We start from the raw sequence: 15,180 nt of genomic DNA on the forward strand, positions 1-15,180 counted from the left end.
TTAACCAACTGAGCTATACTAGTTTACTTGTATACTAGTTACTTATAAGCTAACATTCTGAAATCTCAGGTTAAAATGCTGATTTCAAAGTTTAAAATAAAGAGCTCAATCTTTCCTTTAGCTTTACATAATTTTAAATGTAATAAAGCTAGCGTAGATAGTCTCTGCAGGGTGGCAGTAGTTCATTACTGATTGGCCTCTGAAGATGCAATTACAGCAGCTACGGTCATTTTTTTTTTTTTTTACTGTTTTCTAACGCTCAACTGCCAATAAAAATTATTATTATTATTTTTTTCAATTTTTATTTTCACAGCTCTGTTCCTATAAATGTCCGTCCTAGTATCATATCATTTCAGCCGGGCAGAAAAAAAAAGTTAGATAATAATTTCTCATTTTCAGTCATGTTTACAACAGTTAGCACCTCCGTGTTATGTAACGAACACTACCCATACGTCACTACCAAATAGGACACAGAACTGTGATAAAGAGTCAAAAAGTTCAGCCGGTTAAACTTTCAGTGCGCAATCAAAGAACGCCCAATTTGGTCGTTGAACCCGCGACCGGAATTAAAAACTAGCGTAACGACGCGCAATTTTAGCCGAAAATTCTGATCTATGTGCGTTTGAATAGACTTCCCATTAAAAGTGGATGCTCAAACACGTCCTGAGTTGTGCTTGTTTACACTCTCTCCCACTAGCTTACAGCCCCTCACACCTCAACCAAACATTACTGGTGCAACAAAAATGTCAAATAATATTGGAACTATCCAGCCATACAGTTCTGAGCCAGATGCTAGCTCGGTCGAGGAAATCAAAGACGTACATGGATCTAGTCGTGTTACAAGAAGGCATTTGTTCATCCGCTCCCGATTTGAGGAAAGACGCACTCAGAAATGAAGTTTGCGCTTCATTTTCCTCATATATCACAAGAACATGTTTAAAAACACTTTTTTTTTTCCAGAATAAGTCCAGCGGTATGTCTTGTTCTGGCTGATTGAGAATGTCATTCGAAACATTTTACCCATCAGACATCTGAGATAAATACAAACTCTCGAAGACACAACAATAATTAAAATAAAAAAATAAACACTTTTCCTGTACTTCAAACGGTCATAAAACACTGTGTTTCTAAATCACGGTGAGACTCCTGTAACCAGATCGGCTTGAATGAGGAGAAGTGAACGTAACATGTGACAAGGTGTGATTAGCCATTCAGCCTCCTCCCGGGGTGTTTGTTGGCAGATGGGTCTTTTGTGGAGGTAATTTGCTCAACGGAATAACCAGCTTGATAATTATATGTTGCTTTTAGGAGCATTTATTGTGTTAAAACGAAAAAAACACCCAAACAGTCAATACTCCGAGGAGCCAAAAACACATGAAAATAGGAGGTCATTGTTTGGATTTGATTATATTTTCTAATAAAAATGACTGTTTTGTGACCCTGTTGTCATAGCAACCTGAACTTTTTGAGGCAAATCTGATTAAAAAGGTGTCTTGGCAGGCCTCGTGTTTTCTTACACATAAGTTCAGTTGCATCAGATTAGACCACTGTTCATCCTGGCAGCAAAAAGAGGAAAAAAACAACATGATAGGGTTTTAAAGAAGCTTGAGTGGAAGGGGGTGGGCAGGGTGTTGGATTTCATCTTGAACCACCTGGTGAGGAGACACTTAAGGCGCGCCAGTGCGCACACTTTGGTCAGTGCGCACAACAGATTTCACCGCTTTGGACCGAACTGAGGAAACTTTTTACTGGTTTTAGCGTCTCTGGTGATGGACAGCCGGATCAGGTCTCTGGAGCTGCCCGGAGGGCTGCAGATGCCCCACTCCCTGCTGCGCCCGCCGCCCCTCTTCCTGCGCGCGTGCAACCCGGCGCTGGAGCGCGGGTACCCGCGCACCCCGAAGTGCGCCAGGTGCAGGAACCACGGCGTGGTGTCGGCGCTGAAGGGCCACAAACGCTTCTGCCGCTGGCGGGACTGCGTGTGCGCAAAGTGCACGCTGATCGCGGAGAGGCAGCGCGTTATGGCCGCGCAGGTGGCGCTGCGGCGGCAGCAGGCTCAGGAGGAGAGCGAGGCGCGGGACCTGCGCCTGCTGTACCCGGGATCCGGAGTGGGTGTGTCCGCAGGGAGCCCTCAGAGGTCACCCGTGGGCCCAGATGTCCCGGCATCCTCCAGCAACTCCGCAACCGGGCCATGTTTTGACGTTTTTGGAGCGCAGAACCCAAAAGAAGGTAAATATTTCGATTTAAATCTAATAAACAGGTCACAAAAATACATTTCTAGTTGATTTTATGTACAAATGTGTTTATTTTCAGATGACAAAGTCCACAAATACAACTTTTACAATGGATACATGGGCAGACCCCTTTTTGCGCCTCATGGCGCACGCGTGCCCTCTCCCACTGACTGTAGGGAGCCGTCCCCGCGCCGGGACAGCGCCGCTTCCCCCTCCGCCGACAGCAAGAGTCCATCCCCGGCGCGCGATCAGCTCTCCAACCACACGCCGAGCCCGCAGAGGCCCGCGTCCTCCTCCGATCCAGAATCAGGGAACGAGTCCGAGAAAGCCAAAGACTACCACCCGGACCGGGACCCCACCGACATCATGGCCAGGATCTTCCCCCACCAGAAGCGAGACGCCCTGGAGACTATGGTGAAGACGTGCAAAGGGGACATTGTCAAGTCCATCGAGTTGGCGTTGAGCTCCAAGGACTCCAGCGGCGCGTCTCCGTCTGCGCCCAAGTCCGCCTTCTCCCCGCTCCACAGCCCCTCCATCCCCGCAGCAGAGGGCCTGTACGGGCTCAGTCCGCGCCTGGGGGTCAGCCCGCTGCGCCTGGCCTACTCCTCTGCGGGCGGCGCCGGGTTCATGTCCCCCTACATGACGTCGGGACTCATGCCCCTGCTGACCCTGCGCCCGCCCATGGACCCGCACGCCTTCCCGGGCGTCATCCGAGACCTGTCCTACATTCAGAGCAAAGAGCCGCTGTGCAACGGAGGCTTTTACGCGCGATTCAATAACGACAAATAACGCGTTAATGGCGTTGTAGAGCGCCTCCAAAGTGGATGGATTTTGACAGTATCCCACTCATATGTCTTAGATTATCATTTTTGCAAATAATAAACACAACTTTGAGTTTTTTTGTAGAATTTGTTATTGTTTTGGTATTTTAATAAAAAGTGGTCCATTTTAAGAGTCAATAATAAAATGAAAAAGCATGGCAGCAATAATTTTGTGTTAATTTATAGCATATTTTTTTATTATTTTATTTGAAAGTATGACATTTTTCATTTTTAAGTGCCTCAAAATGGTTACAATTGTCCACTTATTATTGTGTCAGTTTTTGATTATCATTATTTTTGCAAATAATAGAGACAATTTTGATTTGTTTTGTAGAACTTGTTCTTATTTTGGTAGTTTAATTAAATAAAACCATGCAGTACAATTCATTTTGACCGTAGACTGTATATGAGAATTGGAATGAGTGACTCCTCCCCTCTGAGGAGTCCTTTCATAAAGGAAGTTTCAAGAGGCCATAGACTTCTATTGAGAAATTATTGTTTAGTTATTATATTGCTAATCTTATTTTTTCAACTTAAATATTGTTTTTTTTTTCAAGTTATTCAACTTATAAACTGGCCAATCAGATGCATTCAATAAAGTAGGTGGTCTCATATCAAACGTTTGAAATGTTTGATCAACAGATTTCGTGTTGCCCTCTTTGAAGTGGGATGTGGCCATCTAATAAGATCACTCCTGATTGGCCAAACAAAGTGGTTTCCATGGAAATGTTGACTCAGACCGATTTAGACCAATTCTTGCTTACTGATGACATCATGGTTCCGACGTGGTTATTTTGAAAAAAAAGTGCGGGACTTGCTATTTTGGATTAGTAAAGTAATTCTGACACCATACTCGTTACTTATTTTGTTGGTTGTATTTGTTTTTTTAAACAGTAAATATGGCGTCACAGATGCATGATACCTTCTCGCAGAGACTTCTGGGAAAATTTCAAGGGATTTTGGAATTGTAAAATTTATACGCCCTGACAAAATGGCTGACACACCTTTTTTCTCTATGTAACGAGTAATGAAGGAATTTGGATACAATATAAGTTTACATCATTTCGTTTAACCTAAAAGTAAACTTTTTTTTTAATGGGTGACATCACACTTGCTCGGTCCAGGTCTTATTTACAGTCATTGCTTTACTTTTAAAAAATGGTGAAAATCAGTGTATTTTGAGAAAAAATTAAAATGAAAGAGGTATTATGGCATTTGATCTTTTTGTTTGGATAAAAAACAAACATTCTATTAATTTATATTTTGTTGTTGGAAAGTATATTCTTTGACTTTAGTCTAGCAAAAGAAAAATAATAAAGACTGTGCTGTAAACTCCTTACTTTCATCTTGTATTCAATAAATATATATATTTTTTTAATTTAGAACCTTTTTAATATAGTTTTACTAGCTGTTTGCTAAAAAAAAAACATGTTCATGACGTCACGAATAAACGAAAAAGTCCGCGCCTCCTGGCTTTATCTGTGATTGGTCGAAGCAAACCAACCTTTCAGATTCCCACCAATCAAAAGCAGGTGACCTGTCACGTGACTGAGTGTTTCAGGAAGTCGCTGTCCTCCCCGGCTCAGCTGCAGCTGTTGAAAACATGCATTTGAAGCGTCCTTGAGCGGGATTTTCAGAAGAAAATAAGACAGACACTTAACGAAACACGCACAAAAATAACTGCCGTCTTCTGAAATGCGTTTTCACATCCTCGTCATCGCTCTGTTTTGCTGTGGTTCGGCGGAGTCGCGGAAAGTGAGGGGCATTTCTTCGTCCTGTAAGTTCTCCTTGCAGTTTTAGCTTCACAGCTACTCAACCTTCTGTCACTTTTCTTAACATTTTTTTGCATAAATCTTTCATTATTGTCAAATATGAGCTCTAAATTAAGCAGTTTCGACAGAAACAAAGCGTTTTAGCTCCTTAAAAGCTGCAGGTTGTTTTAAAAAAATGACAAGAATAACATCAAATTTCTTGACTTTTGGACCAAAACAAATGTTATAAATCTGTGTCTAAATGGGATTTTTCAGCACTGTTCAGTCAGAGTGATTAATAACGTTTGTTTTGTTAAAGACAAACGATTCTACAGGGAGAAGAAGTCCTTCTTGTGCATCGATGGCTCAAAGCTGATCCCCTTCGAGCAGGTGAATGATGACTACTGCGACTGCGCAGACGGCTCGGACGAGCCAGGTAAATAAATACATGCGTTTAAAATTTATGTTTTTCTTGTACACTTGATCACATTCAAACGATTACATTTTTTTATGATATTTACTTTTAAAAGTTTTGCTTAAAGTACAAATCCGATCATTTACAAAGCGTTTTAATTACGGTTATGTCATTTTTAGCCAAAAAGTGTCAGTTTCTGGAATATAGTTTCTGCAGGGCGACAGTATTTCTTTAGAAATTTGCCTCCGAGTTGTGAGTGGTGTCACGGGTGAGGAACAACCCTGCCTCCACTGCCCATCATCCATCATGTTTTCCCACTAGCTTACAGCCCCTCACACCCTCAACCTAACATTTCCGGCACAACAAAAATGGTGAATAAAGTTTTGAGCCATCTCAGAAGAAGACATACATGGATCTAGTCATCTATAAGCGGATGCGTCAGAAAGAAGCATATTTTCTACATCACAAATGTATTCTTTAACAAAAACATTTTTTCAAATAAATACTCAAAAAGGCAATTTTAAGCTAAATTTTCTCTATATAAATTAGGGCTGCCACGATTAGTCGACTAATTGACGACTAATCGACTATTGAAAAATAGTCTACGACTAATTTAATATTTGATTAGTTGTTACTTTATATTATATGGAGTCAGAGTGTAGTAAAGTTAAAAGTTAGAATGGTATTCTGCTAACTTTTTGGACTATTTTGGCATTTATTAAGGATTTTTAGGCTATTGTGGAATTTAGCTAATATTTATGCTAGCTTTTTTTGGCTAATTTTGGCTTTTTTTTTGTTTTTTAGGGTGTTTTGGAGTTTAGCTAATATTTCAGCTATATCCTAGCAATTTTGGCTAATTTAGGATTTTTTTTATTTTGGCTAATTTGGGATTTAACTAATATCCGCTAAACTATCCGCTTCAGCATCTTCATCTATCAGCATTAGCATCTTCAGCGGTAAAATTAGTTTAGTTAGTTTAAAGCTGAGGATGGTTAAGATCCGTGCTTTACATTCAATCTGTGAATGACCCGATTATTCGACTAATTGGAAAAAATAATCAGTGATTAGTCGACTATTAAAATAATCGTTTGTGGCAGCACTAATATAAAAATCCTCCATCAGAAAAATGCCACAAGAATATGTAAAAAAAAAAAAAAAAAATCAATTTTCATCTTAGAGGGTTTTAAAGACAATGTTAGACACCTAACAAATTAAAATAAAAAATAATAACATCCTGAAAATACAAAATAATATTACAATTTACAGGAAAATGAACGGATTTACTTGTCTGTAACTGATTTTTTTGTGTACAAATAGCCATTTTTACTGAGTAAAGTTGTGCAAAAAACAAAGTAAGACAACAAAGGACTGAATTTTAGCCTAAAAAATGTAGAAAAAAAATATCTGACCTCTCTACTCCTGAGTTTCCCCTTTTCATATTATTAGTATTCCCCGTTTGCCAGACTCTAAAATTTAGTTTTGAGTGAAAAAAAACACATTGATGGTCTACTGAAAGGATAATAATTAAATGATGTCATTACAGGATCAGTAGAAGTGTCCTAATCAACTTCTGAACCCCCATACAGAGTATGAGGACGGGCTTAATCACGCCGCTCTGTGGGGTTATGTCACTGAGATGAAGGGGAAGTTTCTGACGGATTTGCTTTTCACGGTTTTGTCACAAAAGTAGAAGACACACAAGTTCATGTCTTCTTTTTTTAACATTGTGTTGCAATCAGTTTAAACAAGCAGGATGGGTTATGTCTGTTTCTGTTATCTAGAGCTAAAATCCAAACAAAGCCAGACCAGAAACACCTGAAAACCAACTATAAATGTCACCTAATCAAGTGATTTTCCCTCAAATATTTTGACATTGGTCAATTGTAAGTTTGTTAGAATTAATGTTCTTCTTTCTTTTTTTACTTTAAGTCACAAGTTTAAGTATAAAGAAGACGGAAGAATCCAGATAGTAGGTCCAAACATAGAATGCAACTTTTTGAATAACTCCAAAATAAAAGCACAAATCTGATTTTTATTATTATTGAACTAAAACAATTTATTTCAGGCACAAAAAAAGAAAGCCAAATGTCTAATGAACAAAATATATGCTGCTGCTACTACGTTTTAATAAGTTAGAATTGTTGAGTTCAGAGTGACTCAAATATCAAAAATCTTCTCAGCTAATAAAAATAACTTTTAAAATAGTTTGTGTCTTTTAACGTTACGTAGATCTTAGTTTTTTGTTTGTAAATTAATAAATAATGTTTAGTAGTTCGTAAAAAATGTATATATATGGTTTTGAAAGAGTAAAATCCAAGGAAATGTATATTAAATAGAATAAATGTTAGCTTTGAAGATATTTAACGTTTTGTCATTTTCTTATCTTTTAATAGTGACTTATGATGAGCAATTAAGTCCAGGATTTCTCTTAAGATTTATTTACATCATTGTCCAAATTAACAAACTTAAAAGTAACCGTCTATTAATGGACCACCCCTTTAAAAAATATTCTTTGTCATTCATTCTGTTCAGAAAATGGTCCAATAATTGGAAATATTAGAACTCAAATGAATCTTTATTCAGAACTTTTGCAAACACAATGAAACAACTTGGGTCCAAAGACTGATCCTTGAGGGACGCCACTTTTGATAAGTAATCACTGTTTTTCAGTTTTAGTTTATTCTGACATTTATTTTGTGAGGTAACCATGACGATCACATTCCTCCACCAGATGACTGTAGTTTAGCAGGTTGATCAGCTGTTTGTCTATCAGTTGGTTGGAGGTTCAATTCCCCAGTCTTAAACTTTAACTCACGTTTTGCCAACCATTGATGGTCCACCCCTTTAAAAAAGTAGTTCTTTGTCTTTCATTTTGCTTAGAAAATATTCAAATAATTACATATACTAGAACAAAAATAATCTTTAAGTAAAATGTCAGAGTTTTTGCAAACATAATGAAACCATTTGGGGCCAAAGACGGATCCTTGAGGGACGCCACATTTGATAAGCAATAACTAAGTGTTCTTTCGTTTTATTTACACTGACATTAATCTGTGAGGGGGTCATGAGGATGACATTTTTCCCCTTGTGGTTGTTTATCTTGTTGATCAGCTGTTTGTCTAATGGTTTGTTGGGTTTTCAACTCCCAGGATTAAACTTCAACGTATGTTTGGGCAGCCTCACTTCACATTTCACCCAGTTGTATTAATGGAGAAAAAGTAAAGCTAAAAGTTTTCTTAGATTGGAGATATGTTACTTTTTATGTGTCTACTGATCTGTATTTAATTTTTTTCTTCATGGTCCAATGCAGGCACCTCCGCCTGTCCTCGCGGCCGATTCTATTGCACTAACTTGGGCTTCCGTCCACACTACATCCCATCGTCACGAGTCAATGACGGCATCTGTGGTAAGGGTATTTTCTTTCTTTATTTTTTACAAAAAGTTTTTAACAAATTCTTGACAGTCCATTAACTTCTGATAATGATCCCCTCACCAGGCATTATCCCTATTTATCGTATCATAAGACGAATCGTATCACCAGACTCTTGCCAATGCACAACCCTAAAGAAAATAAAGATATTTTTTAAGTTGCAAATCAAAACGACTCCAGGTTTTCTTTAAATTTATTTAATAAAAATGAGCCATACATTTGCTATCTCTTTTTTTGGCTTTAAAAATAATAATTTTAAGTCATGAATGACCCTTTTTCAATCTTTTCTAAGGCTTTCTCAGCCCTATATGGAGAGAAAATAGTCTCATTTGATTTGTGTGTATTTCTTAATTTGTGCTCTTCATTCATACATTTTGCATCTTGCAAATGTGTATTCACGTGTAAAAAAATGACTAAATACATAATATCATTTACACATGCACAACTTTAAATGACAGCAGCTTAAAACTACACACACAAATCCTTAAAAAGTATGCACACACATAGTCGCACACAAAACCGCATTACGCATAAATCTGATGTCAGACTGTTTTTACGTCTCTGAGAAAGGAAATATTTGTGCATAAGTGATGTGTTTAAATGCTGGGGGATCAGAATTTTCCTATCAGCTTCTTTGAACTTATATTGTGGATAATATTTGATGAAAACTTGACTTTTTTAAACATATATGCCCGATATAAAACAAAGGTCTAAATGTACGTTTTTAAAACACTCATCCCTAAAGTTTCTGTGTATCAGGGTATTGGTGCATACTTTTTTAAAGATTAAGTTGTTGTAATTTAAAGTTGTGCGTATGTAAAATGTATTTTGTAATTTTTGTATATGTGAATATACAATTACGAGTGCACACACTTACACACAAAGTGTATTGTATGCAAACACAAATTGAGTCTATTTTCTCTCCATAGTCGAATTCAAATAATTTCCAAACTTTTTTTCTATTTTTGTCCTTAAATGACCTTCAAATCTAGATAAACTCCAGACAACTTTTGGGTTTCCATCAGAGACATCTAAGGACAATAAGACATCAGAAATAGAAGAAATAATGATGGAAATGAGGAGTTAAGGAGCAGTTGGGTGTTCTTTCCTTAAGGCCTCCCTCAGCGTTTGCTATCCTTTGTTTTACTCCCACCCCTCTTCACACTCCCGCCACGAATGTGGCCTCTTAAAACCAAACGTACCATCGCTCTGGCTGGCCTCGCCGCCGACAGAGAATTCTCTTTCAATTCTGTGGAACTGCTCACCAACGGGGTCTGAGATGATTGAAAAAAAAAGAATAAGAAAAAAATCCCACTGTGCCCACTCTTCTGGTGAAACATCAGAGCAAAAGCAAGATCAGAAACCTCGCAGGACACCGTAGAGCCAACGTTCTGTACTCCAGATAGATTTGGTATTTTCTAAACTATTTTCAAGCATTCTTTTCTCTCGGTTTTTGTAGATTTGGTCTCAAGACATGTAAATGTAATCAGAAACGACACGTTTTAGCATTTTGTTTAAAGATGTTTTGTTTCTATAAATAGGCCTCAATGAGCAAACATTTTGATTTAATATATGTGTGTGTATTTTTATGCTTTGAAGTACTTTATATATGTTTATAAAATATATGTTTTGAAGCTTTTCAAACATTTGATTTTAGGTTTTCATCTTGTTGTTTTTTCTTTTTACTTATCTGAAATATGATCCAAAAACCGTAACATGATCCAATCTGCGAGTTTTGTTATCTGTTACACCCCTATCGGACATTGTAAATATTTCTTTCGTTTTAAGGAACAGAATGCAAATACCCGAGTTTCTAATCATCAAAATTAAATGTAAAAATTATTTTAGTGAACAGGGAAATAACTTTTTACTTTCCTTATGATTTTTCAAATCAGAAATTACATTCCTGTTAACAAAAGTGTAGCGACTCATTTTTTCTATTAGAAAGTTAAAGATTTTTTAACAAATATTATGGATTTTCACATTAAAAACTAACATAAAAGCAATCTTTTAAAATGTAATCATGGATTAGTTTGATGAATTCACTTTTAAATCCAACTGTACGGACTTTGTTATAATTAAAATGAACATTTTTAGACTTAAAGTATTAAAACATAATTTTACATTTATTTCTTCGCCTTGGATTCAATTCTGTAGACAAATTGAAAGTTTTTTCTCTCTTAAGACATAATTTTAAACCTGATTCACTGGCGTTTTATTTACCTTTTTAATGTTTTTGTTTGTTTTTTTCTTTTCCTTCCAGACTGCTGCGATGCTTCAGATGAATACAACAGCCACGTCCGCTGCCAGAACACATGCTGGTCAGTTATAGAAAACCCACCTCAAAAAATATATATATAAATAAATACAAATAATGAATGAAATTTGGATTTATTGAAATGTTTTTCTGCAAAGAATGATGACCACGGCGCCTGTCAGTGCGGCCACCAGGGGGCATAGTGTCCCTACGATTACAAACTTGATTTGAATCTAACCTGTAAGCTGCATCACAGCAGCGTTTTGAGGAGTTCAAGCAAATCCTTATAAGATTTTTTTATTCACTCTAAAATCATCTTTTCATCCAGAGGCTGTTTTTGATTTTATTCTACTTTAGGAATGTAGATATTTGGAAGGATTGCTATTATTTTGACCCCTAAAACCCTTCTGATTTGGCCTTTCGAAAGTGTTTTACCGCTTTTCCTGCTGGGTCTCACAAAGGAGGCTTCTTCCTAGAAATGATGGGAGTTTTGTCATTTTTTAACCTTTTTCTCCAGGAATTTGGGGCAGAGAGAGAGAGCGTTCGTGGAGGGCCAGATGAGGACTCTGGACGAAGGTTTGCGACTCAAGCAGCAGCTGATCGAGGAGGGAGTTCTGCTGTGGAGGGAGAAGCAGGTCATTTTTAGTTTTAAACTCAATCACATTTCATATTGACATTTGGCAGAAGAGAAAGAAAGTCTGGGTATAATATGATCTTTTTTTCAACAAACTAAACGTCTAATTTATTTTATTTACAAACTACGTCTAAATGTCAGCCGCCGCCCCAAAAAACCTAACAACTTTACAGTCATAAGCGTGTGCAGCAGCTCGTGGATCAGCTTTGTGCTTTTCCCACTCATATTCCATCCACAGACACGCTCTCACATCGCCCCACCTGTCATCTCACAGGTGTTGTGCCAAGATATGCATCCCCTGCCGGAATTTGTTTCTCCTGTCGCGGCACGAAACAGAGGGTAATTGTTACAGCCCAGCCAGGAAGGCCAAGAGGCCCCATATGGTTTAAAAGTGGGCAGAAAATGTGGGCCGCAATTGGGTTTGTCCGCAGGTTTCGTGGTGACTACGCTTGGGTTTCGCCACATTGGCTCCGGTGTCCATATCAAGCTAACACTATACCTAAAAAAATGATCTAAATTAATTTTTCAAATTATTACTCAGTATTTTTTTACTTCGTCGAGTCATTTTTGGACTTAAGTAACGTTATGCAAAGCTAATTTATTTTAAAACAACTCTTAGCTATAAGAAACGCCAGGTTGGGTTCCTCTACAGTTAATCAGCTCTTCCCCTCGGTTGTTGATGTTGCCGCCGTAGCTAGAGTGTTATCATGAGGCTAGCTGGCTAACACGCTGGAGGATGGAGGGGGAGGGGTGTTGAGGTTAATGTGTCTTTAGATGGTCCGGGCTCTGAAGATTTCTGTTGTGATGGAGCAGCTTGTGCTCTGTGGGTCTGTGTTATCATGCATGCGTTCAGCACCTGCTGCTACATGTTGTTGTTCCACTAGCAGCGTTTTCAAACCTCAGCCGGCGGTGGAGCTGCGTTTTTGCTTTATTAACACTCCACTGTTGGCTACACACGAGCTACCAAAGGGTTTAAGGGGAAGAAAGCGGCTACACCTCTGTTATGGAAACAAATGCTAGCAAGGATCAAATCAAACTTTATTTATATAGCACTTTTTGTACATACTGTATATATATATATGTACACATTTATGTGTATACACATGTTTATAAATGTGTAAACACATATATAAAATATATATGAATATATATGTGTATACACATTTATATATTTATATATATGTTTATATATATATGTGTGTGTATACACATAAATGTGTACATATATATATATATATGTACACATTTATGTGTATACACATGTTTATAAATGTGTATACACATATATAAAATATATATGAATATATATGTGTATACACATTTATATATTTATATACATGTTTATATATATATATATGTGTGTGTGTGTATACACATAAATGTGCACATATACGTGTGTGTGTATATATATATGTTTATACACGTGTATATAAACATGTGTATACACATAAATGTATATATATATATATATATATATATATATATAAAAATGTATATATTTTATATGTACTTTAAATACATAAATGTGTACATATATATGTATATATATATATTATATGTACTTTAAATACTTAAATGTGTACATATATATATGAGACTTCATATATGATTTGTTTACAAAATAAATCAATAAAAAAAACTAAAGGTTAGGAAAAATTATCTTTTTTCAATGTAAAATTAATTATAAGGACAACCCTGAGTAAATTAGTCTTACACATGGTTGAAACGTTCGACCTACTGATATGCAGAATATCTCCAACAAGTCAATTTCAGGATTTTGGTTCAATGGTGTAACATACTGTTAAGTTTTAAGACAAAAATTATGGCATCTAGTATTCATTTATCTATGATATGCCCTCAACTGCCATACCCTAAATGTTGTAAAACCTATGATTAGCGCCTAAAATAAATTAGGATATGAATTGAAATTTGGCCTGTTGCCGAAATAAAGAGACCATCAACCACTCCGCTCATTATCACAGATGTTCTTCATGATACCTGAAAAAATATAAAATAAATGAAACTGATTGAAATAATAATGAATGTAAAATGACAGAAAACCTAACAGTAATATATAGACATTGTTTTGAGTTGCAGTTAAACAGAATTATTTTCAAATCAAACCAATGATGTGCGTGGCTGCACTTGCCTAGCTGATGCTGAAGTAGTTTCTTTACTGCCTCTGCATTCTTTGCCCACGTTTTTAATTAATTAATTTATTTTTAGACATTTATTTTTCGTTATTTGCAATTTTAGGGTAAACAATACAGAGAACCTCTCCTGGGGGGGTCTGATTTGTAGATAGGCAGGGCAGGCCTCACCTTCGTTAATGCAACTTTAAGAGAAAAGACCTTATGAATTTCATTCACCCTTTCCATTTAGTCCATCAATTGTTCCTTAGATTAATATCTCTATATTTTGAATGATATAAAAAAAATGGATGCATAATCAACACCTTGGTTTTAACTGATTTCAGTTTTTTCGGAGGACAGATGCCCAACTTGTCTCAGCTCGACCGCTGTGTGGCTCCTCTGTGCCCCAAACACTTCCAGCATGTTGTTTAAAGATGAGCTGATGCAACTCAGTGGTAAAGTGCTGCACATATCGCATTTTAAAATATACTCCCATTTCTCCAAAACCAAGCAAATTTCAACACATCACTTTATGTTATTGTTATTTTAAAATATGTTTTGGTCTTCTACCATTTCAGTCAGTCTAAAGTTATTTGATTTAAGAACCTCTAAGATATTTTTAGGGACCTCACAGGATTTATATATGAATAAGTAAGTAAGGCAGTACTTTTTCCTAAAAGAAACACAAAACGGTTGACAACACAAATATAAAGCAGGATTAAACAAGGAATGGTAATTAAAGGTTTTGTTTTTATAACCTTTTATTCAATATTTAAAGGTAAAACCCCTATTCTTTTATAATTTCCCAACTGATGAGCTATCAGTTGTTCCTTTTTGTATTCCTATTTTCTTCTCTCGTTTTTTTTCTCAGTGGTTGATTGGCAGGAGGAGGCTCGAGTGTCACCCAGTGCTCCTAGCTCTGCTGCACTCTGCGATCCTCTCCTTTCCAAGCATCTTTGTTGATATGGCAGGGTCACGTCTGGGTCGCGGTGTGGAAAACCTCACACCGCGGCCCGAAAGTGAACTTCTCCTGCAGTTCAAGGGTTTAGGCCGTATCCGCTGTTGCTTGAACCACTCCACACCGAGATGTTTTTAATCAAATTTGCCGCTTTAATTTGATAAAAAGCTGGGTGCAGCATGGAAATGGGTGTTTCGTGGTGTGCTTTCTGGAGATTTGTGTTCAGTATTTTTGTTTTTTTGAGTTAAAGCAAATAATGAGATAAACAGGAGTTTTAAGTCTTTGTCTTTTAAACCAAGTAGAAGAAATTTTAGCGCCAAGAATTAAGACAAATGACCATATTTTTCCAAACATAAGAGAAACGTGTGATTAAAATGCATCCCAGCATTTGTTTTGACACATGAAAAACGTGAACATATTTTACAATACTATTTGTATTGAAGAATTGTTGGCTTCTATTCAACAATTTGGATTAATAATTCTGCGATAGAATTCAATTCATAAAGGAAATGGCATTGTTGGGCAGAGATAATGGAGCCCCCAAATCACTA

General features: G+C 36.9%; 2 protein-coding genes across 5 annotated transcripts in view; both read left to right on the forward strand.

Moving 5' to 3' along the window:
• Positions 1–1,431: 1,431 nt before the first annotated feature.
• LOC112156335 (doublesex- and mab-3-related transcription factor A1) lies at positions 1,432–4,482 on the forward strand. 2 transcript variants are annotated; one of them, XM_024288579.2, is made up of 3 exons: positions 1,432–1,655; positions 1,759–2,226; positions 2,311–4,482. In XM_024288579.2, the coding sequence occupies exons 2-3, from the start codon at positions 1,770–1,772 to the stop codon at positions 3,018–3,020; spliced, it is 1,167 nt and encodes a 388-aa protein (XP_024144347.1). In that variant the 5' UTR covers positions 1,432–1,655; positions 1,759–1,769; the 3' UTR covers positions 3,021–4,482. The 2 variants fall into 2 exon arrangements, with proteins under 2 accessions (XP_024144347.1, XP_036072438.1); XM_036216545.1 differs by having other exon boundaries at positions 1,432–2,226.
• A 114-nt stretch (positions 4,483–4,596) lies between these two features.
• LOC112156334 (glucosidase 2 subunit beta) overlaps positions 4,597–15,180 on the forward strand; it is a 167,222-nt gene continuing 156,638 nt past the window's right edge. For all 3 annotated transcript variants that reach the window (XM_024288577.1, XM_036216544.1, XM_024288578.2), the window contains exons 1-5: positions 4,597–4,829; positions 5,123–5,239; positions 8,529–8,624; positions 10,912–10,969; positions 11,423–11,540. In XM_024288577.1, coding sequence (XP_024144345.1) covers positions 4,748–4,829; positions 5,123–5,239; positions 8,529–8,624; positions 10,912–10,969; positions 11,423–11,540 — 471 coding nt within the window. In that variant the 5' untranslated portion in view covers positions 4,597–4,747. The remainder of the gene's footprint in view (positions 4,830–5,122; positions 5,240–8,528; positions 8,625–10,911; positions 10,970–11,422; positions 11,541–15,180) is intronic.

The sequence above is a fragment of the Oryzias melastigma genome, linkage group LG18 (assembly GCF_002922805.2).
Source record: "Oryzias melastigma strain HK-1 linkage group LG18, ASM292280v2, whole genome shotgun sequence".
Lineage (NCBI taxonomy): Eukaryota > Metazoa > Chordata > Actinopteri > Beloniformes > Adrianichthyidae > Oryzias > Oryzias melastigma.

Excerpts from the sequence above, each read along its gene's own strand:
- LOC112156335 (XM_036216545.1), top strand. The coding sequence starts at position 1,770 with ATGGACAGCCGGATCAGGTCTCTGGAGCTGCCCGGAGGGCTGCAGATG. Across the intron at positions 2,227-2,310 it reads AGCGCAGAACCCAAAAGAAG|ATGACAAAGTCCACAAATAC; the intron begins GTAAATATTTCG and ends GTTTATTTTCAG.